We start from the raw sequence: 26,776 nt of genomic DNA, 5'->3' as shown, positions 1-26,776 counted from the left end.
AGATACTCAAGTTAATAAATATTTCATGATTTCACACACTAAATATAGCCCATTCTTTCTTTACAGTAACTGATTACGTTAATTATACAGACATTTTCCTCTGCACTTAATAGTAAAAATATTCATTCAGCCATCATGCTTAAAAACTCTAGCATTAACGTTATATCTCTAGTCACTTTGATGCTGCCATAAACCCAAAAGCTTGGTTAAAAAAAAAGGCTTAGAACCTTATTAACATTGTGAAGGAGGGGAGGAAGAGATTGGGATCTGATCAGCTTTTAGATCTGATTTTACGTGATAGCGACACCCAGTGTTCAAACAAGGAACTTTTCCCCCTTTTTTTGGGAGGGTCAAGGCCAAAACCTGCCAATCTGTTTCATTACATATATACAGGAGACATTCAGAGCCTTCGGACAGTGAAGCAGCACCATTATTATTATTATTATTATTATTATTATTATTATTATTATTATTATTATTATTATTATTATTATTAAATAATTAGTTTTGCATTTGACAATGCAATGATAATTGGTAAAGAATGACCAAGAGTTCTTATCTTTATTATTGTCAACCACAGCAGCATCACCAAAACCATATTAATTACAGAATGTATGCATTTGCTTTATTAAGTTGTGGTTTTGTGCAGAGAGTGTAGGGCAGATTCTCTCCACCAAGATTGTCTCTTTTATTGTTCATTATCAGTTAGACTTTGTGTAGCAGTTACTAGATCCTCTTATCAGCTCTACTTACTGCGCCCACCACTCAGCTGTTACTGAGAAACATGGCCGCCGCACACCATATGTTTCTGACTGTTTTGCTCCTCAACTAACAGAAATGCAGAATGCAGACGACTAAGGATAATAACATACCATGAAAAAGCTACGGTAATAGAGGGCAAATAAAATGACAAATTCTGCACATACAGTATTAATCCAGAAGCAGATTACCAATCCATATACTACATTATATGCCACACACAGATACACGTATTATATGATTTAGTAGCTATGATTTAGTTATGATTTTTTGCCGCTAGATTAAAATACTTAAGCTTAATTATAAACACAGCCATAGACATAGACACCAAAGCAAATAGTATCTTCTGGTTTAAAATCTAAAGGCATCATAGACAAGCAAATTTATAAGCGATTATGAACATTTTGTTATTCTTGTACAGAGAGATCCATAGGCATAGGTGTGGGCAGGAAGTGTAAAAAAAACCAAAAAAAAACAAGGAGTCCTGTTTTCACTAAACCTGGCTTGTAAAAGTAGGGAGGGATTTTGTCACTGCTGAACTAAAGAAAGGTACAGATTTAAAAGTTCTAAGTGTTGCTGCAACCCAATGAAATGCACTAACACTCATGTATAGCTCATGTATTTTTTTTTAATCCTAAGATTGGCTAACAGTAGCTAACAGTAATTTGTCATAGCTAACTTGTTTGGTCTACACTGTCGTCTCAAAGACCCTCTGATTGTACAATCAGTGTTTGGAATGACAACCATATTTCCTGGGAGAAATGTTGTAATACTACATTATAGGCAGAAATGACTGGAATGTACTGAGTCAGTTCCTTTTCCCTAATAGCCTTGTAACCATGGTGACAACTTCAAAGAAATATTTCATCAGGTCCATTTACGATTGTTATTCACCCCCTTATCACCACACGTCTAGCCACATGTATTTTTAAAGCTACAGGATGTAAGATTTTGGAATTTTGCCCTCTCTGGTAGAAAAATGCTGTTAGAATAATTTATAATACATTAATCTCATAGCTGTGAGTTCTAAGTGAATACGCACTCAGAGAAAATCAAGGCTCATCCCAAACTCCATAATGTGCTCTAAGTAGTATGACTAAATCGTAACGACGCTACAGATGTACTGACTGTACTGAACTGTTCAGTACAGCAGTATGCAGTTTGGGACACAGCCCAAGTATGTGTGACTCTGACAATAATATAAATATAAATATATGCTCGTGTTTCCATTACCAACATTATGGTGCACATCAATGTGACTGTTACAGTCACTGAGTCCCAGACGAAAGAACAAAACTTCGCAGGTGCTCCTCTTTAATCTCACAGCATGCTGCTGTTTTGGCTTGGGTATATCTGCATCAGAGACAATTCTGGAAGTTTCCAGTGCTGATAGATGCAAGGAAGTCTGCTACCTCTACCTAGCTAGCTAAAACACAGTGTAGAGAGCAAAACTCATCTCCTGTACCATCCAATATTTCTTCTCCAATCTGTCAAACAATTTAGACATTAGCCTGATAGCATTAGCATGTTACGTAAAACACATAGCAATAAACATACAATCTTGAGTTGATCTAACACCCTGGGTTACTCACTCTCACCTAATATAAAAATACAGAGAAACACACAAACACCATGTTAGCCACTAGTTGACCACCATGTGTTCTCTAGCTAAACAACTTCACAACTGGGTAAAGATATAAATTGCACAATGAGGATAAATCAGCAAGAAAAAATACGTTTTTCTCTTATAGTCTTGTATTGACCCTCACTCTGACTTGTGTTTGGTTTGTTTAGACTCGTTCTTTCCCAATTGGTTACCTGATCTCGCTTGTTATCATGGAGTCTTACTTCTTCTGTGCCTGAAACTGTGACGTAATGACGTTGATGTATCTGAGCTGCTGAATGATGTAATGAAGTTTCCCGCCAATAGCAACCCAACACCCCTGACACTGCACCGTCTGTGAGTTACTGTAGCAGTATTATCAGGACCACTCAAAACCAAACCAAAAAATAACCCCAAACACAGTAGCTAGTACAACACATCCATGAGATCCCATTACAATTGTTACTAGTATTCAAAGGAAGAATGTTTAGCTTCTTACATAGTGTAATATTCCCAGAGCAAAAATAACCTTATACGATTTGATCACACAGTGGGTCATATGATTAAAGCTGAAATAAAACCACACATGACTGCAAAGAAGCACACTCTGCACAACACACTCACACTCACAATCAAAACTCATTACTTACTGTTCATACAAAGCATATATATAGCAGAACAAAAACATTTTCAGGGTATGTGCTTTCATTACAAGGCAAACGATGTTTTCATAACTGGGTAAATGTGCTTAATGTGCCCAAATGGTGATGCTAAATCTTTATTAATGACCCTGTATTCAGGATCATGAGGTAATATTTTGCTTCGGGGTGTGTCTCCTATCCTGTCTTTTACTGTAGGCTCTCTCTGTATAGGAGCAAAGCCAGACCACTGTCTTTTTCTTTACATAGGTGAAACAGTGGCTCTGGCTCAAGTCAAACACACACACACACACGCAGAGCCACACATGACTCAAATTAGTGCATTTATACCCTCAGCCCCACAGCAGGCCTAAATAGTTAGCATACTGTACTTTGAATCCAACACCTATGTTTTGAAATAACTTAATTTGAACCATAGATTCCTTCAGAAGGGAGCAGAATCAATGTTATTTTTAAAAAGAAGTGGCAAAGGTCAGAGAAATGATAGACTGCAAGAGCGCAGCACTCATGCTGATGATGCTCTCTGTCAGTACGCTTCACTATTCTGCGTTTAGTCTTTGCCTGTCTCTTTAATCACTAGGCTGGAAAATCGCTGCAAGAAGATTTCATCAGGCAAAGTCAGTTCTTCGGAGAAAACATAGCAGCATTTTGTACTCTGTCATTGTCTTTCTGTCTAAATATGTCACATACAAAAAAGGGAAGAAAAACAAGGACAATGGAGTTAATGAACTAGACGAGAATAACTCGTCTAAAAATTTTTAACTTTTATGATAATTATTTTATCTTTCTCTGTGGACAGATAATTTCGGGTCTTCCTTTATACAGTATCTTGATCAAATCACTGTCTATGGGCAAAATAATTTGAATATGGCATCATAATAATCTTTCATAATTGTGCAGAATGACTCAGTAGTAAATGTAGTGTTAAGTCGTGTTCCAGCTTGACCCTGCTGACATGCATGACCTACGCTCTGCTAACCTTCCCAGGCAAGCTCCAACATGAAACAGTGTATGATGGGTGTTAGTGACATGAATGGCCCCAGGACCTCGTTCATCCCCAGATGTTTTTAGTCCATGTGTGCATGTGTGCGTGTCCAGCTGATGGTCTGATAGCGGTACTGCCGCTACAACTTAACGACATGCGCTTGATATGTTAGTATTCCATTTATATTTTGCATCTTAAAATATTGCACTTCTACATTGGACCTTTACAGTTCCACATGACTGTATCTTTCTGATGGCACTGGAGTGCACATATCTTTCTGCCAGGATTAGAGACTGAAAGAGATGAGTAAATGGAAAACGACTCATCCCGTCAAGCTGAACAAGAGCCATGTAATGTAACCTATCAAGTCCCTTTACTGCACTGTACATTAATATTCCATTATTCCTGTCTATATTAGGATTCCAGTCACATCCACACATTAACACACTGACACACCCACACTGCTTTTCATCGGGTCACACTGAAGATGGGGGGTTACTATGGTTGCTATAGCAACACGTCCTGATCCATGTGCCGCATGCTCTGAGGCACGCTGCTGCAGCACAACGAGAGAAAGAGAGACAGGAACAGAGACAGTGAGCAAAAAAAAAGAGAGAGAAAAAGACAGAGACACTGGGTGGGATCATCTCCTGCAACCCATCGTCATTTCTTCCACACTATCTATCCCCACCCTTCGGTTTATGCAGAAAATTATTAGCAGTTTACATGTAACCATAATCAAAATGTCACAGTTACCATACAGACTGATTTGTAAAAGATAAAAAATGTAAAAAGTCAATTTTTACATTCATCCCAAATTCCAAACACTCATTCATTTAGCTCTGATCTGTCTCTCCTAACATGCAATGATAAGGAAAGAGGATTCTGTGTGGGCTGTTATCATCACATGCTTTGTCTTAAGCATTAGCTCACTCCATCCATCAAATGCTAAAAAAAACACCAAACAGATCACTCTTTTTTTTCCACTGTAGGAGAGGGATGGATAGCTGGCAGATATGACCAGGCCAGATGCCTAAGATCTGCTGTCTTTTGTGTCCAAATGCATTAAGCACAACTGACAGTGCACAATATTAGTATGTCCAAAGACAGGGTGTGTGTAAAAGACACAATGTAAAAAGAGTGCACAGCAGAGTTGTCAAATCTTGTCTGCAAAGGGCTGGTGTGGCTGCAGGTTTTATTCCAGGCAAACAGGAGACACATTGTAGCTGTTTGAAGAGTAAGTATTGATGAAAAAAATACTTGTGCTTGCGGCCACAATGTCCCTTTATAATACCAATGAGCCACAATCAGCACAAAGAACTGCACTAGCACAGAGGCGAATTTAAATACAGCATTTGGAGAGATACATCTCCTTCACTGACAAATAAAGCAGATGTCATGTGGCAGTCACATTCAACAGGCTATTATTTTAAATACTGCTGATACAGTGATTGAAGTAATTAATAAATTGTGGATCAATTATCACATTCAACAGAGACACATACAGAAAACCGGGGTTTGTGATTTATTCTAAAGGTTTAATCGACATTTAACAACTCCCTTGGGCTAAAACCAGTTCACCAGTATATCTATATAAAATCAGTAGAGCCAAACCAATTTCAGGATTTCGTACGCTGGGTTTCGTACAAACAAAGTTGTTACAAAAGCTAGATTTGCTAACTCAGAACCTTACCTAATCTTGCATGGGCATTTCTTCTGAAATCGTAATGCTGACTAGAACTGGAATTATTGTGATTTTTTTCTATAAACAATTCTAATATTGGTTAATAAACTAATAATTATTTTCCTGTTTCAAAAACAATAACAAACAAATTACATGTTTTAATTTAACATAAATAAACATGTATCACTCTAATTGCATTTATCGTTATTGGAAAGCAGCCCTGTGGTGTATAGCTAGGTACAGCACAGGTTCTCTATATTTGCAAATTTCAAATAATATTAATGACAACAATATTAAAAAAAACAACTTTTTTGTAAATAGATTGTCTTGGGAGCAATTTTCATGATTACTGGGATATAAAGCATTTGGTTGTTGAATGCGGCTTGGAGACATGGATGTATTTAGACTTTTATAGAGCATGTACATGCAATAAAAACGCACCTGCATTTTTATTTGGATAATTCCTGTCTGAATATAACTCTGATACTCAGGTTGCACAAAATGACCAGCTGAAAATGGTGGCAAAAAAAGCAAAAAGTAAACAAAAAACTGGTTGTGTATACAGACATCTACATTTTTTGGCACAGCACAAAACTCAATAGTCATTATTTATCTGTCCAGGGGCTTAAATTTTTTCCCATGCATTTTTACTGGTCCCAAACTACGACTGTGAAGGTCCAAACATGAGAAATCTATCAAGTGCATAGCTCACTGTGGACTGGGCTGCAATGCGACCAACATTCAGTCAAGTTTCACACTCACATAGCTCATCTCTGCGGTCCCCGTTGTGTCATTATTTTTACAGCTTAGACATAAAGCATGACAAAAATGATGAAACCACAGACATAACATTTCAATTAGACTCAGCCTTTTGAGGAATTTACTCCTGTGTTCCAGGGTGAAGGATGCAGCCTACATTCCAAGAGACTTTGAGGATGACACTTAGGAGTAGTCCACAATTTTCTTTAAGTACATCAGAGTTTGTTAAGAAATGCATGTCTTATTAACACAAGTGTCTTATTTCTAGTTTATTTCATGTATGTGTTTTATTAAATACACAAAACCAGAGATGGGTACTGAAAAAATCTGTCTGCAGCTCATACTTTAAAAAAAAAGAAAAGAAAACCATGTATATGAATGGAATGGTTCGATGGTTTGGTACTGTATGTAGTGATTAAGGCAAGTGTAATTCACTCATCTTCAGTAACCGTCATCCTGATCAGGGTTGGGGTGGGTCCATAGCCTATCCCACTGGGTGCAAGGTGAGAATACACTCTGGATAACACACTCATCCACACCTAGGGCCAATTTATAACCAATCCACCTATTGACATGTGTTTGGGAGGTGGAAGGAAACTGGAGAACCTGAAGGAAACCCATATGCAGATGCAGAGAGAACATGCAAAACTCCACACAGACAGTAACCTGAGCTCATGATCAAACTGGGGACCGGTTTGAGCAAGACAGAGGTGGCAGTGGCAAGAAAAAAACTCCCTGAGACGACACGAAGAAACCTTCAAGACTCAAAAGGGTGATACCGGAAGTGGGATTATAAATTATTACAGCATTTAGGTGTAGAAGAGGAAAGTCAAACAGTATAATGTGTGATTAAAAGTATGAGCATATTATAAATAAGATTCCTGAGATGAGTCGAGGACAGTCTTTATGATTACAGCAGCAGTTGTTAATATGGAGGTGAGATTATCTACTGAAGCAAGGGTGAGTCTTGAGCATAAAATGATGTGGCCATGTGGCTTGTTAGACCACATTATTTTGCATGACCAACGACTGAGGAGAAGCCCTTGTAGGTGCAAGTGAGGAGCTGTATATCTTTGGGGTGCAGGTACTATCAAAACGGCTGCAGTACCACCCAGGGTAAGGCAAAACATCTCAGGCAGTTTACACAGAAACCTGACACTCCAGCCTACTCCAGCAGCCTCTGCCTTAAGACACATGAGTGATGTCAAATCAACATGGCTGTGCACACTGTTTACAGTGTAAAGTGCCTTTCTTTTCTTTTAAATACATTTATAACAGTATTGACTTTAGATCAGTTAATATACAGACACAGGACTTGGTTAAATCTATAACATTGACCATAGTAGTCGCTGTTTTGAGAAAGTAATCATCAACATTAGAGTTATCTTTACTGTTAACAAGTTAGCTTGTTGCTAAAGCTACTCGCTATTGTCTGCTGTTGTTGCTGTGCTGCAATTTCAGGCCAAAATCTTGTGTGAATGTTTGAAGTTCACTATAGTAGAACAGTATCAGTAGTTACAGGCCTGTAACTGTAAAAGTGCAGTTAAAGTAGCTTTTAAAGGTGCTTTAGGTGCCGTGACAACAGACACGCTTTCATGGAGGCGTCCATTTTTTTTCCCACTTCAGCGTCGAACGTGCCAAGGTGGGAACTGACGTTATTACAGCTTACCAATTACCACTTACAAGGCACCAGGAAGGCAGGATACAAATCCTAGGCAGTTTACAGAGGAACCTGACACTCCAGCCTGTGACTTAACACACATGTTCTAAGGCCCCTGTTTAATAATTCAGACCCTATTTACAATGTTCTTAGTACTGCCTGTAATGGACAGTACTGAAACAGCTGGAATGCCAAGCCTACCATTATAAAACCTAGCGAATAGGCCTAATTACAAATTAGGCTAATGCAAAATAATTTAGCATATTTCTTGCAAATGAAATTACAACACCCAGAGACATAAAGTCTTTCAGTCTTTCAACAAACACTTAAAATATCTTATTTTATGGCTCCATTAAAAAGTATAGAACATGTAGTGGAATTTTGTTATTATTGGATGCCCAGACATGATGTTCCTGGGACTGCTACCTCCAGAAAGACTCAGTGCACTATGCTCTAACTCCAGGTTGCACTCCCTTAGCAGTCATCATCATCATCATCATCAGTGCAAGTCTCTGTGCTAATGAGGCTGATTAGCATTCTTCCTACGATACACTGCACTTTGATGTCTAGCGCAATAACATTCAGATAAAAGCACCACTACAAGGCTTTTGGTCCTCTTTCAGCTAAACTCCACTAGTTTACTGATCTATTCAAACAGAGCACATTGTATTATAGTAAAAAACCTGAACCTTACAGGGCTATTTTTGCATAATAACATTTAATATGTTCATTGCCATGCAGTAATTTACATCCAGCATCTTTCTATTTCCACAACATACATTGTAATTTATATATTTCACATATACTATTATTTATGTGGAAAATATACTGACCATATAATTATAACATATATCATTTTATCTTCAATTCTTTTATCTTAATTTCTCACTACCTGAATAAGAGTAAAAAAACAATGGCCCAAAGTGTCTTATGTTGCCTTTCACTGCACACAATGGATATGACCGTTGGAATCTGTCCTCTATTGGAAGATGTATTGGAAGATGTGCATTTACATTTTGTTCCCAACGAGATAAAGGAAGTTTTAAAATCAACGATTAAATGTCACATTCATAACAACAAACTGTTTGGTGGCATTTGAAGATAGAAGCCCTCCCTGAGGGCATCTCACAAAATGCAGCCCCTGAACTTCACCAAGTGTCACTAGACGTACAGCTGGCAATGTCTGTTTGGTCAAATCAGACTAAATCACTTTTTGGTCATGCGCGCTATCAGCAAGAGACTTCATACAAGGAAAAACATTATGATACCAACTGTACAATATTGTTATGGATCAGGTTTTGGGGCTGTTTGGTAAAGATGCTACTAAAGATGAATGAATTTCCCAGTCTGAGCTCAAAACATTAAATGCATGTGTTAATCTTATATACATTATTTTTTTTCTCATTTTCATCAAGCGTCCCAATAATTCTGGATGGGACTATTGTTAACAGAACGTTACATGATGAAGCAAAGAAAGAAGCAAGCGTGAAGCAGCAAAATGGCCTTTCATAGCAGCATGTTGATTATGCATTTAAAACAAAAGCTCTTACTTGGTAAGTGAAATTGACTAATATCTTTAGCCTACGCACTTTATGGTAGCTGTAGGAGCATGTTACTGTAGCATAAGAATTTCATTCTTTTCATATACTCTGCATGCTGAATACACTTGACAATAAAGCTGACTTGACAATAGAACACGAGAGTCAGTGTGGGAATAACATCACAGCTGTGATTTGGTTGTAGGCAGGAGCCAAAGGCAAGTGCTGTAGATCATTACAAGCGTGATGTTATTTTGCAATAACACATGACAGCAGCTCTAACACATCCAGCTCTGTACCCCAGAGAGAAGGGCCTAATTCCTGAATAACTGAAATGGAGACACTCTGAAAGTAGGGCTGGTGTTGAACTAAAAAAGGACAAAGAGGACATTTAAACCCCATCTTGCCTCATAACATGGAAAGTGATGTTCCTGGTGAAGAGCAGTGAGATGTCAGAGATAAAACCAAGGTATACTAGGCTATATACAAAGTACAAACAAAGCATACTGGTGCTTTCAAGGGTATATCAGGGGATTTAAATCATATTTCTTTCTCTAACATTTTGCCTAGGTTCCATCAGTTTCTTAGCTGCTCAACCAGGCAGAATAACCCATAAGACTTACTGCATGCTAATGCTTATAGCTTCACCATTCAGCCAACACGTGGCAGATTAGACCACATCCGAGTTCTGTTTATGTCTTTGTACAGGCATATTTTCCAACAGCAGCCTGTAATCATAAGGACAGTGACATGATGGTCATGTGAAGCCACTAAGCATCTGAGTGAAGCTCTGGAGGAATCCAACTGAGATGTGGTATACAGGCCATGTAAGGACAGTGTTAATAGTGTAGTTCTGTGTAGATAACACTATTCCCTACCAAGTACACTTTTCCCAACCCTGGAATACCTGCAATCTGGAGGTTCTTATGAATAACAAGAAAAAGCCAATACGAACATGGAGATGGAGATGGACCATCTGCCACCTGAAAAGCCATCAGCTTTTCATCACCCGTCTCCCGGGCCACCAGCTGGTTGTCACACTTAACCTCTCAACTACCCACTTCCTCACACCTCACAGAGTACACATTATCAGCCATCAGCAGGATTACTGATGCCTATTCATCAGCAACAGTGACAATTGTTTGTGGACGGCTCAGTCCTTCAGCTATGGAAAACACTGTGCATAGTCTCAATACCTAAAGGCTTAGGGGCCTTAATGATTATAGACTAGTAATATCTCATATCATGAAGACACTCAAGAGTCTGGTCTTGGTCCACCCCAGACTCCTTGTTCATGAATCATAGGACCCCTTTTGGCTTGAAATTCAGCCCCATGATGGCTGAGTAATTATTTACATCCTGCAGAGGGCTTACTCTTACTTGGACAGAACTAGCATTACTGTGAGGACTATGTTTTTTGTTTTTTACTTTCAACACAATCCAGTCACCACTACAAGGAAGGAAACTGGATGAAATGCAGGTGTGTGTCCTTATGATCTCATCTCATGGATCACAGACTTCCTGGCTTGTAGACCACAATTTGTAAGGCAAAGGAACTATAAGTCTCAAAATATAGTGAGCAACAAAGGAGGGCCCCAGTGGACGGTCCTTACTCATTTCCTCTTTACCCTCTGCCCTTCTGACTTCAAGTACAACTTGGTGTCATGTCACTTGTTCTTAACATTGTACATGTTTTTGACTTTGCCCATTAAGTTTTCACAATGTATTTCTCCTGTAGATGCTGTATGGAAATGTGTTTTTGTGTATTGTGTTTGAATGTCTGAATGGGACATTCAGATACAGATGCTGAATTGTCTTTAGGCTGCGAATATCACTGCCTTGTTTTGTGTGGTCTTGAGGAATGACATGCAAGTAAGAGTTTCATTGTACATCAGGGCACATGATAATAAAGTAACTTGCCTTGACTTGACTTGAAGTTCTCAGATGATTCTACTATTGTTGGGTGTGTGGAGGATTTACAGAAGGCACAGTATAGATCTTGTTCAACAGCTTTGTGAATGGCTTTGTGTGAGGCTAGAACCCTATGCAGATGGTTAAGCCCAAAGACCTGCTGGTCGATTCCTGCCTGAAAAGAACCCCTCCTAATCCTGTCTGACAAGTATCTGGGTGAATATGTAGACAGTGGGCAGAAACAACTTATAAAGAGGGCAGATTCTGTCTTTGGGTCAAATCTAGACCCCCCTGGAACAGGTGGTGCTAAGGACAATAGACAATGGTGTCCAAATTGATGATCATGTTGCCCACTACCTTCACAGCATACTTTAAGAAGGACTTTCCACAATAGGCTGATCCAAATAAAAAAAAAAAACCTCCCATCTTACAAGTACTTTCTCTTGCTTGCGTAACACATACTCTCCATTGTAATGATGATCTGAAGTTAGCCTGTTTTCAATACTGCATTTGGCTTTCCAGCAGGAGCTATCTTTATCATTAATCTGTGTCTTCTTTTTGCTTTAACTAGTGAGACAGAATATAACCACCTCCTTGTTACAGTCTTTTAGAATTTACTGGCCCTTCAAAAATGTTATCTTGAACAGTCTGTTGCTTTGGAGATTGCTATTTTTAATTTTGGCCGAAGTATAACTATGCCATTTTCTGTGAAGGTATTATTTTCACATAAAAGCTTTCTTTCAGGCCTGCCATTTGGGACAGGTGGTTCAATTCTAAGCATTAAAAAAAAAAAGCCGCCGGTTTGTAGCACACCCCTGATACCCCAACCAGCCCATCACTATCACTCTAGAACAGAAGTAAGACCTTACCCGTTGGCAAGATTATCGTCATCATCATCATCCTCATTCAGACTCTTGCTCATTAAGTCAGAATCGCTCAGGTAACCAGATTTGAGGTCGCCATCTCCTGTGTCCAGGTTCTCAATGAGTTCAATGTGGGAGGTGTTGCTGAGGCGGCTCGAGCAGCGGGCAGGCATGGTATGAGAGGTGTATTGGGATGCAGCTTTTGAACCCAGCGGGTAACCAGTGGAAGAGGGGGCATCGCCAGCCTGCAGACGCGGGCTGGCCTGGCCATGACGCCAGGACAGTGGAGAGGAGCGGTTGGAGAGGCTGGAGACACTACGGGCGTTGGTGTCATCACTGTCATAGCACATGCTACTGTCCAGGCAACTGAGAGAAAAAGAGAAGAAGAAGATTTTTAGATTTTGAATTAGGAATTATGCAATATTGCATTTTTTAATGATAGATTTGCAAACACAGAAATCTGTCACTTAATAGGTAATCTCTGAGGATACCATTAAGAAATTCTCAACAAATTATTCATCAGCGAGCCTATGCATGCTCTGTGTGACAAAATGAAATGGAAGAGGCAGCAGAGTGTTCACCAACAGTCATACAACATTTGCATGTATATGTGCATGCAGAACCTGGCCTTTGATGAGGTTTTTGCACTGTGGGTGGAGGTTGCATAACCTAATGTGACTGTCCAAATAAATACTATAAGAGTTTCCTCTAGGGCTTTAAACAAAGCTGTTTTTATTCAGATTCCCACTAGAGAAATGTCAATCATAGATGAGACAGCGTGAAAGGAGGGATGGCTTGAAAAGTCATATGACACTCAAGATAAGTGGCTCAACAATGTTATTATAATAAATTAAGCAACAATTTTGCTCAGAGAATAACTTTGTTCCAAAGTGTCACTTGATGAGTGATTTACAGTTGAGTGCATGTCATTCTGTCACTCCTGTAACAATAGGATTTGTTCACTTTAATAATTCCGGTGAATTAAAAACCTAGAAAATCTGGATAGACATGTATGGGTGGGGAGAAATTCTGGGCACTCCACTACATGCCCTGAGATGACTAAGTGGAGATTATTGAGCTGCAAAAGTGGGTAGTACTCAGTTACATGCTCTTAAGTTCCTTTGGAGTCAATAATACTGTAAACCTTACACTCTATCCAGTCAAATGAAGCATTTTATAAAACAATACTAAAAAAGATTTTTCCAACACAAAACATTATGCTTTCAATTATAAGATATCATTTCATATAATATAAACATTCTAATCATATAATTTATTCATAAACTTTCATATTTAATATAACAATAATTTTAGTTCATTTCATTTGGACTAAATTGGATTCCTAGATAAGCTTATGACCTTTAGTAACATTTGGAGCAAACATCTGGCCTTTTTGGAGCAAATAGTTAATTGACCAACAGACTGTCAAGAACACAAATAAGCTGAAAAGAATCAGTATTTTTCATGTCTGTAATAGTACAATGCAGGAACAGACTATTTTTTCCATGTGTGATTATATATTATGTTCAGCACGGGATGTTTTTTGGCTGAAATTGTGAGGCTTTTATGTAAAACACAGAAAATGTTTCTTGGATGCTAATTGCTCAAAATAATACAATCATATTACAGCAACTCAGATACCGGTTAACTGGATTTTAAAACAGATGCCATAAAGGCCTGTAAGGAAGAGGGATATGATGTGCAGCTACAGATTTCTAAAATATTGAGTGTTGTCTTAGGATCAGCATTTGGGGGAGGGAGGTGGTGGGTGGGGTCTGCTGAAAAGATCAAAATGCTGTGGACAGAGATATTGCTAAGCCCAGCATGTCCAATATAGCTCTAGGAGATAAGGAAGATGAAATCATAACGAGACCATAGAACTGATTTTTGACCAGGCTCATGCATGCACCTTCAACTTTCATATAACTACAGTGTTTAGTGGACTCTGTCTTCTCTTAAAAGACTCAGAGATATGAGTTGTTGGACAGATAATAGGTAGGTTTAATAGGGAGTTTGGCATTTATTGACAGTGAAAGCTGTACAAGCATTTTTGTATTTGTGAAGAATTGAGGCCAGGTGTTTGGACAGCAAAAGTGGCAGCTTTCCCAAAAGCAACTGTGTGTGTGCAGGTGTGTGTGTGTGTGTGTGTGTGCATGTGTTTGTGTGTGTGTGTGTATGACTGGGTCCTTGTTTTTGTACACAGTTTGCTTTACACAGTAAATGCTGTTTAAATGAGTTGCTCTGTAAATATAAAATATCCTGCATGTATGTGAATACGTAAGTGCGTGTGTGTGTGTGTGTGTGTGTGTGTGTGTGTGTGTGTGTGTGTGTGTGTGTGTTGAGTGTGGGTGTCTTACCCGTGGCTGAGTTGGGTCCCTCGCAGGCTGGACATGGTGTCTTCCAGGTTCTGCCGGAGATCCAGAACATTCTGAACAGTACGCTTCCTCTGAGACTCTCGATCTGCCAATGACACCAACAGCTCATCAACTCTTACTTGACACATCAACCACAAATATGACAATATGCATTCTTACAACATTTAAACATTTTGGTAGAGAAACGTTTACTTTTCTCTACTATATTATTCCTGCTGGCATAAACTTAGTGGTAACATCTCTTGGGAAACTTGAACTGCAAACACACTCCAGTATCTTCTATTAACACATTTATACCATGGCTGTATACAGAGTTTGAAAGTTAAATTCAATATTCAAGCATATCCAGAGTCATCTTATGCAAGTGCTTATGGTCATTTTTGGGGCTGCCCAATCAGATTATTTAAATTACACTTATCATGCTTAGAAATGTCTGAGACAGGGTTTTTCAACAGGACACAGACCACAGCCTTCAAACACAAGCCCTTGTTTTTAAGCCCCATAAAAAAACCAGGATAGAAAATACAGACTAAAGAAGCAGATAGTATTTATTCCTTTGCTGTCAATTGGAATACTATGCAACATGAAAGCAAGAGACAATTAAATTAATTTAAACAAATAAAAAGAAAGACTAAAATGATATATAAATATATATATATATATATATATATATATATATATATATATATATATATATATATAAATGAAAAAATATATATAAAATGTGTAAAATATATAAATGAAATAATAAACGTCTAAAGGAAGTCTAGTATTTCTGCACGAATAGTGCATGAAAATGAATTGTAATGATCAGATTAATCAAATTTATCTTAATTTAACAATTTGGCTTCCACCCTCATTATTCGGCAGATATTAAAATAGCTCTTGATCCAGCACACCCAATTTTTTGCACGATGAGCAGGAAGTACAGCGACACAAAGCATGAAGCTAATTTAGGAGAGAACAGCACTGCAGCAAGAGACTGGACAGGCCATGAAAATATTCATTTTATTTTTTAATTGCGTTCATGTGTTAATGTATCCACAAGATACTAAATCAAGGTTATGAAATCATAATCAAGGTCATGAAATCATAATGTGTCCAAAGCACTTTTAATTGGCTATTTTGATTTCTTGAATTAATTAAATCATGCCAATGTTTTTGTAATTCTTTGTGCTCTTCTGTAAAGAAAACATACCCAAGGACAAACTGACCAAGTCCTCATCTGCTATATTATAAAAGTCAGTCCTCGAGATAAGCAATGATGCAAACTGAGATGCATTCTCCTCTGATATCTTCCAGGAGAAAAAACATTCCGTGGACTTCACAGGGACAAAATGATTAATTCATCAATAGTGTTATATTTATGTGTTTAATAAATCCTTTAATGGCATTCCATTGTTTTCTGGGTGTATTTACAGCCCTAAACATGAATTTCAGAGTGACATATAGTATGATAAAACTGTGTGAATTTCGAACTGTGAGGAAAAGCCATGAAATTCTTCAGGATGCATCACATCCTCTTTATGGAGAATATGAGTTATTACCATCTGGTCAAAGGTACAGAGTACCATTATTACGGACTGCCCGTGCACAATGATCTTTTATATCCTCCAGTATAGCTCTGTTAAATAAATTTTTGTGATATCACAGTTGTCATTTTTTTTACATCTATGGCAGTGATTCTGTCGTTGTGAAAGGGATGTTGTTTGATGCTGGTTGTATTTATTTGTATTGTGTTGTAACCCGTTGATGTTTGTTTGTACTTGTTAATTAATGTTGCTGATTACTGAAGAGTTGCCACAGATACAAAAAGAATTTCCGAAAGGACAATAAACTAAATAAACTAAACTATATTATGGTTATGTGAATCTGCCAGACAGTGATGCTGGACTACTCAATTGATTCAATGTCACACAAGAAAAACTGACTTAAGGTCAAGATCTGAATCACACATAACTGAGACACTCTATTTTATATTTTGCAAACACACAAAATCTAGAACGTAACTCCACATCTGAGATCCAATGTGCACAATTTTTCTATTAACTCCTTACTACACACTCTGAATACAGCCCTAAATGTGTAAGACATTTCATTAAAACAAATCAACCAATCATTTGACCAGAACCAGATGAAGTGAACACCTCATACAGTACATGCAGCTACTCTGACTGCAGTGATAGTCCCTTCAGTACTATTGCTAAATAACACACGCGCACATGCAGTGTTTCAAATGTTATCAAGCCATTTCCTAAATGTCATGCTTTGGATCTGGCATGGCAACACATCTAAAAACCAGAACACTGTCTTGCCCATATAGCCATCCACATGAAATGAGCTGGAAGAGCCAGATAATTAGTCCTTCACCCCAACAGAATGATGCTACTCTAATATAATAATGCAGAGAGTTAAAAATAGTTGCACTCAAGAAATAAGCTGCAAGAACAACTGTTCTGGAAAAAAAAACTGTTAAAACCAGTTCAGCATAAAAATAAATTACTGTTGTCAGTCCATCAATCATGTCTCCTCGTTTAAAACCGTCTCTTCAGCATGAACCCTGTAAAAGGGTGAGGATAGTGGGGAATAATCAAATCAGCATGGGCAGAGAGGGCTAAAGTATATCACCACAACAATTCCATTTTGAAGATGAATGCAACAATTTAAACATGTATCTCACATGAAACACTGTCAGTCTGCAACTTGTTTACCTGGCCTACATGGGTGATCAGTATGACCAATCAATCCCATGGTGCAGTTCGGCATGATGCCTTCTCTGACATTATTAATGGCTGTATTGAGCTTGAGAGAGACAGACTTCAAGAGAGTACAAGGGTTATGGCAGAACTGAATATCCCTTGTCAATCACACACTATTCCCATGGGAGCCAAGAAATTAACATGTGTCCTAATTAGCGATCCCTCAAGGGACTGCAGTTGTATAAATTGCAAATTATGTACAGGATCAGTCTAGTTGATCAATTAAATAGTGATCAGCAGAGAAATGACAGGCATGTAATTGATCTCCCATGTTAGTTACACTGTATCACGGCGTAAATAAATCAGAGCAAATATTATATAAATGAGTGCAGTATTATGTAACACACCAATGGGTAACAAATTAAATGGGGCACAAAAATGGAGGACAAACTGAAAGACTATCAAAATACACTCATATTTCAGTATAAATTTAATGCTCAATGCAGCCCCAAGTATGCAAAAGAGCTTCCATGCACAGTATGCTGTTATGTAGCTTAGTGTGATGAAACATATGGTGCAGAAATTCAATTTTAAGGTCACAGAGTCCAGAGCGACACATTTACTTCCTGGGTGGTAGAAGTAGGTCACTCACACAGACAGTGACAGTGTAAAACAGTAAAACTACGGCAGCTTCTTTCTGGCTCTTAAGTAGCTGTGTATTTATGTAACCATCCCAAAATTATAGCTGCTGTTTTATTATGTGTCTCATACAGTATCCCCTTCAATGCCTCTGCCTCTACTGCAGTGTCCTTGCTCCTTTTAGCTCTCCTCAGGCTGGGGGTCGTATGTTAGAAACACAGTGAGGTTTCTCATTGTGTATTCTACCAAAACACAACCTTTACGCTCAGCATGTTAATTTCCCCTTTTGTAAGAAATGCAATACCAAAGACACATTGTGCCTTCTAGACTTGGCTACATGTCTTTCTGGCTTTTTTTTTTTTTGTTTCTGACCATCCTTTCTACCATCCTGTTTTTATGCTGCCAACTCAACTGAAGTCTGTTGTGTACAGTGCACCACAGCCAAGCACGAGGAGCCAAATGTATCCACAGGCTCTTAAGTTTCTGTCTCTTGTGTCTGCTTCTCAATTCAACCCATTGTCCTGCTGCAGATATTTCAGTCAGAGTTTCTACATGGGCCTAGAGCCCAGTCCAGCTGCACTACGCTGTAACAGAGCAGCTGCATGCACAGAGAAAACCAATGTTTTATTCGCAATCCCAATATGGTCACCATACAAGAGTAAGTATGCTGTTTCTGTTGGCATGGTTGAGAAAGAATACAAGTGATGAAGTCCATAAGGAGGTCCATTATGCTGGAGTATGTGGCACAGAACCATGAAATGCATGGTTGAAATGATACACTATGAAAAGTTGCATACATTATGGAAGAGAAGAGATGTACAATACTATTGAACTTCAGTCTTCAGTCTCACGTGGTTTATTCTTGACATAAATACTGATAAATACTGTTCAACAACTAGTGGATTACATTACCAAAAATCACAAAACCTTCGACTTGGACTGTATTTGTTGGGTGTTCCCACCACTGAGGCTCAGTCACTATGTAACATTTCACTTGAAATTCTAACTAGATGGTGCAATAGCCCTTTATGTAGACTGTTGTTGGTGGAGCCCCATTTTGCCTGAGTCAATATGTTGAATCCAGGCCAAAGTTTATTGTCATTAGCCAGCAAGTCATTTAAGTAAGGAGCGGCTGTGAAAATGAACTTCCCAGCAAACAGCTTCAAAAGTCCAAGACAGAAAACCAAGACAGAAGTGTGTAAGTCTTCTATGCATAGTGTCCACACTTATGTCTATTCTTTGGAAAATATAAAATGTAAATTACAAATCACTTGAGACTATTAAACCATTCTCCTAATTTCTGTTGCTCTCTAGACTATTTGCCATTCTGTGCAGCATGTCTCTGGTAACTGTGCAAACGTTCTACACAAAAGCCTGAATCAAGCAAAAAAATATTTTTTGTGCCAAATAGACTCTAATGAATACTTAGCCTTTCAAAATTGAGGATTTGTTGCATCGATTGCATCATGTAACAGTCCTAAACTAAATTTTGTACAAGTCAAAGATATTGCTATACTTGAAGATCTTTGACCTGAATGTTAACAAATGAATTAACCATGTTTATGAACACACTGGAGTTTTTTTCTTTAGGTATGTTTTTACCTCTTTTTATGGCGATGTTTTTGAAGCATTATATTCCTACACAGAAACAGTCCATTTACTTTTTAAAATAAGTGATATCTTGAAAAAGTCATAATGTATATGATACAGTACAATGGATATTAAAAGTCTGTTAAAATGGCAGGTTTTTGTGATGTAAAAAAAATGAAACCAAGATAAATCATGTCAGAACTTTTTCCACTCTCAATGTGAAATTACAACGTATACAAATTAAGTGAAAAACAATCAGAAACATTTTAGGGAAAAATAGGAAAAATAAAAAACTTACAATAACCTAGCTGCATAAGTGTGCACACCCCTAAACTAATACTTTGTTGAAGCACCTTTTTATTTTATTACACCACCCAGTCTTTTTGAGTAAGAGTCTATCAAGCATATCTTGTGCACAGCTTGCTTCAGGTCACCCCACAGATTTATAGTCGGATTCAGGTCTGGGCTCTGGCTAGATCATTCAAAAACCTTGATCTTCTTTTGGTTAAGCCATTCCTTTGTTGATTTAGATGTATGCTTTGGGTCATTGTCATGCTGAAAGGTGAAATTCATTTTGGTGCAAAACCTTCAGGTGTCTGCTTTAAGCTGAAGTAAGCTGAAGATGAAAATGAATTTCACCTTTCAGCATGACAATGACCTTTCAGCATGACCTTTTATCAAGGAGGAGGGAATTTATGATTCCCTCCACCTTAATTAAAGCCCCAGGTCTGGCTGAAGAAAAGCAGCCCTAAAGCATGATGCTGCCACCACCATGCTTCACCTTGGGTATGGTGTTCTTTTGTTGATGTGCTCTCATTTTTTTTTTGCATCCAACATACCTTTTGAAATTATGGAATTATTATACCTTTTGCAATTAGTCTCATCAGACCATAACACATTTTGCCACATGGGGTGATTTAGTTGAGCTTTTTTTTTTTTGTGAGAAAGGGTTTCCGTCTAGCCACTCTACCCCATAGCCCAGACATGTGAAGAATATGAGAGATTGTTGTCACATGCAGATATTCCTGCAGCTGCTTTAATGTTGCCGTAGGTCTACTGGCAGCCTTCCTGTTAAGTTTTTGTCTTGTATTTTTAGAAATTCTGGAGGGATGTCCTGTTGTAGGTGATGTCACTGTGGTGCTCCATTTTCTCCACTTGTTGATGATGGTCTTCACAGTGTCCCATGGTACATCCAAGTTTTAGAAATTTTTTGTACTGCTCTCCTGATCGATACCTTTTGACAGTGGGACCATTTCATGCTTTGTTCGCTCTTTGCAGACCATGGCTTCAGAAATCAGATGAAACCAAGAAGATGTGAAGAAACTTGTACAGAAACAGCTGGTCTTTATTTGGGGTTAATCAGAATAATTTCATTGATGACAGCTGTATGATAATTACTTTTGAACATGAGATTGAATGTGATTGGTTCATTCTGAACATAGCCACATCCCCAGTTATAAAAAGTGTGCACACTTATACAACCAGGTTGTTGTAAGTTTTTTATTTTTCCTATTTTTCCCTAAAATGTTTCTGATTGTTTTTCACTTAATTTTTACACATTGCAATTTCTCACTGAGTGTGGAAAAAGTTCTGACATGATTTATCTTGGTTTCATTTTTTACTTCACAAAAACATTTTAACAGGGATGTGTGGACTTTCTATATCCACTGTATATATGCAACTTTAAATGATAAAAAACACATAAAGAATATGTTCTTAATAATCTAGGGGATTTTTTTCAGAGCTGTCATAGAAAGACATGTCAGATGACTAGGATAAACTGACAGGACAGAATAAACTGTGAACACATGCCTACACTGCCTCACGTGTAAAGTAGGAGTAACAGGAGTGGAAGTAAAGTAGGACTAACATAAATAACTTCTGTTTTTGAAATGTGTATATGAAATGCTATAAACCTGGTGTGGTCAGTCAAGATGCAGCATCACAGCAGCACAATAATTTCAGGTGGCAGTGACACCAAAGACCAAATACAGCAATGTTAAATGTACTGCTAATAAATTATAGTTGAAAACTTAATTAATATATAGCAATAACAATATTATCTTAGCAATCATGGTGAATATTAGCATGGCATTAGCATTGGGCAGCTTTCAGGCAAGTGTTTTGGTACTCTGTCCAACAAGCATGGATAAAATCTCTATAGCTTCCTTTGCATCTAAAATTAGATATCTATATCATTCATTCATTTTGTTATCCTATTCAGGCAATGTGATATCTAGCTACTGGAAATTAAATTTTCTATCCATGTTATGATTCAATTTACCTATCTGTCTTGAATTTCTAAAATAATTACAGAATAAGCAAATGTGCTAGGGTTGCCTATGTACAGTAGGCCTAGGTTTACTTTAACAAGTAGGGTCATGAAACACATGGATTCACATGTACTTGATTCATTTCCCCATTAGCTGCCTGGCTAGCTATCTAACATTACCTCTCATATTAATATATAATGAAATAGTTAGCTTTGTTGTGTCAGAATAGCCAATGAGAAGCTGATGCATATACCTGTTTGTTGATTGTTCCCAACTGCCAGGTATGCTAGGGAGCTATATTGAGAGGCTGTTCAGTTGAATTCACTGAGTATTAAACACTACTAGTGTTTCTGATAGTTATGAAAAGGGTCTGTGTAGGTCAAGGTCACTAATATGGGCTCAACATGGTTTGGTCATTTATTCAATCATTAATCAATCCTTCAGTTTAGTTGGACTATAAAAGCAGGAACATCACACATTTAGACTGGTAATTCTAACAAATTGTGCATTCCTGTCTTTTGTAAAACAAAAAAAAGCATCCACACCAAACCTAATACAATCATTCTATAGGAATCGATAAATATGACACCAACAATCAGGTCGAATCGACAGTGGACAAACAACTGCATGAAAATTTTGTCTCGAGGCACACAATATAATGAATTCAAATGCACTGATATACCTGCATAACATGCCTCAATGGCTTCTGAGTCCAAACAGATCTGATGGTGATTAGCAACAACATATCTGTCTTTCCCATGCTTGCTATCACAGACAAGGTTGCACCATTTATTAATGGCTGCTGATGCACAGCTTGGAGGAAAATAAGGACGCGCATCAGAGCTGAAAAGGAATTCAGTATAGTCTCATTTATTTTACTTCCCTCTCTTCTGCCATTCCCTGGTAGCAGCCATTACCTCATTACGGCTCAGAGTAGAGCAACACCAGTCCTGAAAACCAGCACACACACCCACCCACCCACATGCATACACTCAGGCACTGCAGTGGGCAGACAACAGAAAGCAGATCGGTGTGCCAAATGCCGCCATCAAGCAGCTCCCAACAATCATGAAATGACACACAGAGATCATCTAGAGCTACAATTTTTCCACATGAAAGACAGAAGTGCTAGAGAACAAACAGACTGCAGCAATGTGAATGCACAGAGAACAATGCCCTGTAGTGCACAGCTGTTTCTCCATGTATCTCTCCCAGTTTATGATTTAGGGCAGTCGCTGACAACCAAGCGTAAGAATTCTCCAAGGGCAAACACCTTAAGTGAGGTTGCAATGTCAGAACTTAGTCCACACCAAGCTGTGTTCCTATCATCAGCACAACAGCTTATAGAAGGCATTTTCCCCAGTTGTATTTAGGTTAGGTTAGGCTAGGTTAGGTGCTGAGAGCAGATTTGGTTGAAGCTTGGAGATCTGCAGACACTACAACAGTTTATTGGTTTTTTTGTTTAAAAAAACACACTGTGGTGTACTCACCAAGCACCTGACTGAAGAGTAACTGCTCCAGATCTCCAAGAACTGTGACCACTAGCTCTGGATCCACCTTCAAAAAGGGCTTATCACCACCTTCCTCACCTTGGCCTTTGGCCTCAGAGTCCCCCTGACCCCCAGCTGCAGTCTTCTTGCCTGCAGCCTTTGCCTTGCTGGAAAGGATGTCATCGTCTGACTTTCCATCATCTGCAGCTTTGCTAAGAGGCTTTACTTCCGCATAAGGACCCCGGGGGATGCGGCTCTGGGTCTTCCCCAGGGCACCAGGAGCAGCAAGTGGTGTAAAGGGTTTGGGTTTGGCCTGGAAAAGAGAATGTTCTGACTTGGACAGGTTCCGTGATAGCTGGGCACTACCAGGCCCTCCTCCTCCTCCGCCTGTTGGTTTTGGCTTGCCTGTCTTCAGGTGGCTAGTGCTGGCCTTGCCCATGTCGTCACACCACTTTGGCTCGTAGAGCTGCATCTTCTTCTCGGCATCCGTTAGAACAGCTAGGTTGGTCAGAGACCTCTGCTTGCGCAGGTTGGTGGGCACAGGGATGCGTCCCTCTGTGCTACCCGTACGGTAGACCTTTAGCTCGCTCCGTGCCACATTCTGTGGTACTCCTGACTTGCCCCTTTTGGCAGCCATGCCTGCAACTTTGCCTTCCGTCCTGGATGTATGTTCGTGTGCCTTTAGCAAGCTCTAGTATGCAAGCCAACCTCCTTTTCTATGCTACCCCCAAAGCTCTCCCTCTATGGGAGAGCATTTAGAGCAGCTACAGCAAGGAGGAGAGGATAAAAGAAAAGAAGGAGAATCCACAGGCTCAGCTCTTTCTTTCTCTCCTCCTCCCTCTCCGAGAAGGCAGGAAGAAAATGCTAATTCTGTCTTCCCTTTGCTTTTTCCTCCTTACGCCTTCCTGTCTGCCTGCTTCTTCACTGCTGCCCTAGCTCTCCCTTTCTTTCTCTCTCTCTGCGCTCTTTCTTTCTCATTCATTTCTCTCCTCCCTTCACCAGACCCTACTACAGCTGAAATGCACAGCAACCGGGTAGCAGCAGAGGCAGACGCAACAACAATCCCTCCCCCTTTTCTTCTCTTCCATCCTCCCCCTCCCTCACTCTTTCCCTCTCTCTTACTAGGTAACATTTACCAATGTTTCACTCGTTCTCAGAAGAACGTGTGAGAAGAAGGGTGCGATGAGTAAGTGCATGCTGTGAATTTAATCCGGCTTTAGTATAAAACATCAGTTAAAGCGTTTCCGCAAAATTTATCCCAAGCCCTTTGTTCTCCCATCCCCTCCCCCACCGGATATGCACAGTCATTAAATTCACTGTTACTGTATTAGATGGGTAAATAGTATTCTCATTCCATTTAAAATAATGAAGATATTACTGCATTGTTGTTCATAATTGGTTACATATCTATATGTTATCCATATAAGGAATGTGTTATACATAGTAAAATTCTATAAATTACAAGCAAGAGGTAAGCTAAAATTAAAATATTCAAGAAAGCAAGATTTCATATCTTGTCAGTTATTTTGTCTACATAATTAGACAGTTATGCTTGTTGGAGCAGACATGGTCTATCATTCAAAGCAAGCCAGATTTGCCATTATCACCTTTGTGAAATGCTAAGCAAAAGCTCAAAGTACAAAGTGGCTGAACCTGCATCAAACAATGTAAATTGCTGAGCCTCAAATCATGCACAAAGTCATAATGTTGCTCAGTCAAATCCGTCTCTCAGCAAAACAAAATGTTCCATCAATTTCTATTACAAATAAGTCATTCTTGTATGCCATTTGACATTCAGCCTAATCTTGCAGCATCTATACATGCTATGGATGAGGTTTTTTGAGATGATCCCTAAGATCATCGTACATGACAGTCCATGTATATATCTCTGTGGAGTACTCCACAATGCTCTGCTGGAAAAGCCGTCTCCATAGCAACCATGCCCCCTACATCACAACAGGCATTAGGACTGTAGATTCCCAGCACTCCACAATGCACCGTGAAAATGGCGACAGCGAGCTTCAAATGTAGACATTAGCTTTTCCCTCTTCTTTTCTGAATGCCCTAGTTCCTCATCATTCTTAGTGTGCATGACCGAGAATGAGCACTGCTCAAAATGCCTGGGGCAACTGACCTGGTTAGCACTATGTGTAAAGAAAAGCCTTAAAGCTCCCCCACTGAGATATAGATACTTTGTCAACCCCATGCTGATTGTGGGGGTAATTGTAAAGTCACGCAAACCATTTGATGTCACTGTGGGCTAAAAGGAAGTTAAAAGAATAGCCTCTATTGTCTTCCTTCATTGCCAGTAGGCTGCCTGTGTTACTGGCTACATCTGATGACATCACTGAGTGCACAGCAAACTTCCTGTAGAGATCACCACAGGAAGAGAGACTATGGAATTGAGTGTTGAAGTTTATTTTAAAACAAGAGAAATTTTGACTGTAAAGTCAGTACTATATCTGCAAAATAAAATATCATAATCATAGTAAGTTCTACAGAGAAAAATATAGTTTATGTTCTTGTGATGAACTGTGTCTCCAGTCACATACACTGACTTTACTTTACTAGAGGATTAGTACATAGAACATGCTTTTAATTGGGATTATACATGAGAAATTCATGAAATACAAATACTATATTGTACTTAAGTAACACTGTCCTCTTTGATGCAATAAAATTATTGTTGATTATACCACAGTACTGTTGATTTCTTGAATCTGATTGATCAGAAAGTGTTGATTAATTTTCTTTGACAGCAGTGCAGGTTGTAAGTCAAATGACAGGTTGATATTAATGAGCTTGCTGTAATACGTTATCGTATAACGGCTTATTCACATGGACTTGTATGGCAGATGACATAATCTAAGACTAGTAATAAACATTACATTTGTTATATAACAATAAAGACTAATCATTCATAGACTGAAGTTTTCGGTTGAAAAAACTTAAATAACATTTATGGAAGGAGTCGCAGGTGTCAGCACTTTATCAGTAAGTTCCTCTTGAGGACTTTATACTTTCCGGTTTCTTTGTAACATGACAAGCAGCATTTAAAAAAAAATCTTATTAATTTCCAGAGAGAGAAAAAAAGAGAGGCTGGTGAGGGAACGACTGTTTATAGCAGCTATTAGGTACTATAAGTGTTAACGCAAACTGAGTTGTCTTGGGGCTTTTCCACAACATTAAATGTAACTATAAAGGGTTAAAAAGTACAATATGTTGTTCATTAATAAATTAAAACTTGTAATCCTTGGCAAATTGCCGTGGTATAAGAGGCATAAAACAC

General features: G+C 38.6%; 1 protein-coding gene across 3 annotated transcripts in view; it reads right to left on the bottom strand.

Annotated features, from left to right (window-relative positions):
- Nucleotides 1-24,519, bottom strand: part of nav1b (neuron navigator 1b) — a 66,911-nt gene extending 42,392 nt beyond the window's left edge. For 2 of the 3 annotated variants that reach the window (XM_053232046.1, XM_053232049.1), the window contains exons 1-3: nt 23,488-24,519; nt 14,779-14,881; nt 12,428-12,787 (exon numbers count right to left, since the gene is read on the bottom strand). In XM_053232046.1, the coding sequence (XP_053088021.1) occupies nt 12,428-12,787; nt 14,779-14,881; nt 23,488-24,124 (1,100 nt within the window). In that variant the 5' untranslated portion in view covers nt 24,125-24,519. The remainder of the gene's footprint in view (nt 1-12,427; nt 12,788-14,778; nt 14,882-23,487) is intronic. The other variant, XM_053232047.1, reaches the window with a different exon arrangement.
- Between the last annotated feature and the right edge of the window lie 2,257 nt (nt 24,520-26,776).

The sequence above is a fragment of the Pangasianodon hypophthalmus genome, chromosome 2, assembly GCF_027358585.1.
Source record: "Pangasianodon hypophthalmus isolate fPanHyp1 chromosome 2, fPanHyp1.pri, whole genome shotgun sequence".
In the NCBI taxonomy this organism is placed as follows: Eukaryota; Metazoa; Chordata; class Actinopteri; order Siluriformes; family Pangasiidae; genus Pangasianodon; species Pangasianodon hypophthalmus.
This window is presented reverse-complemented; position numbering and strand designations above follow the sequence as displayed.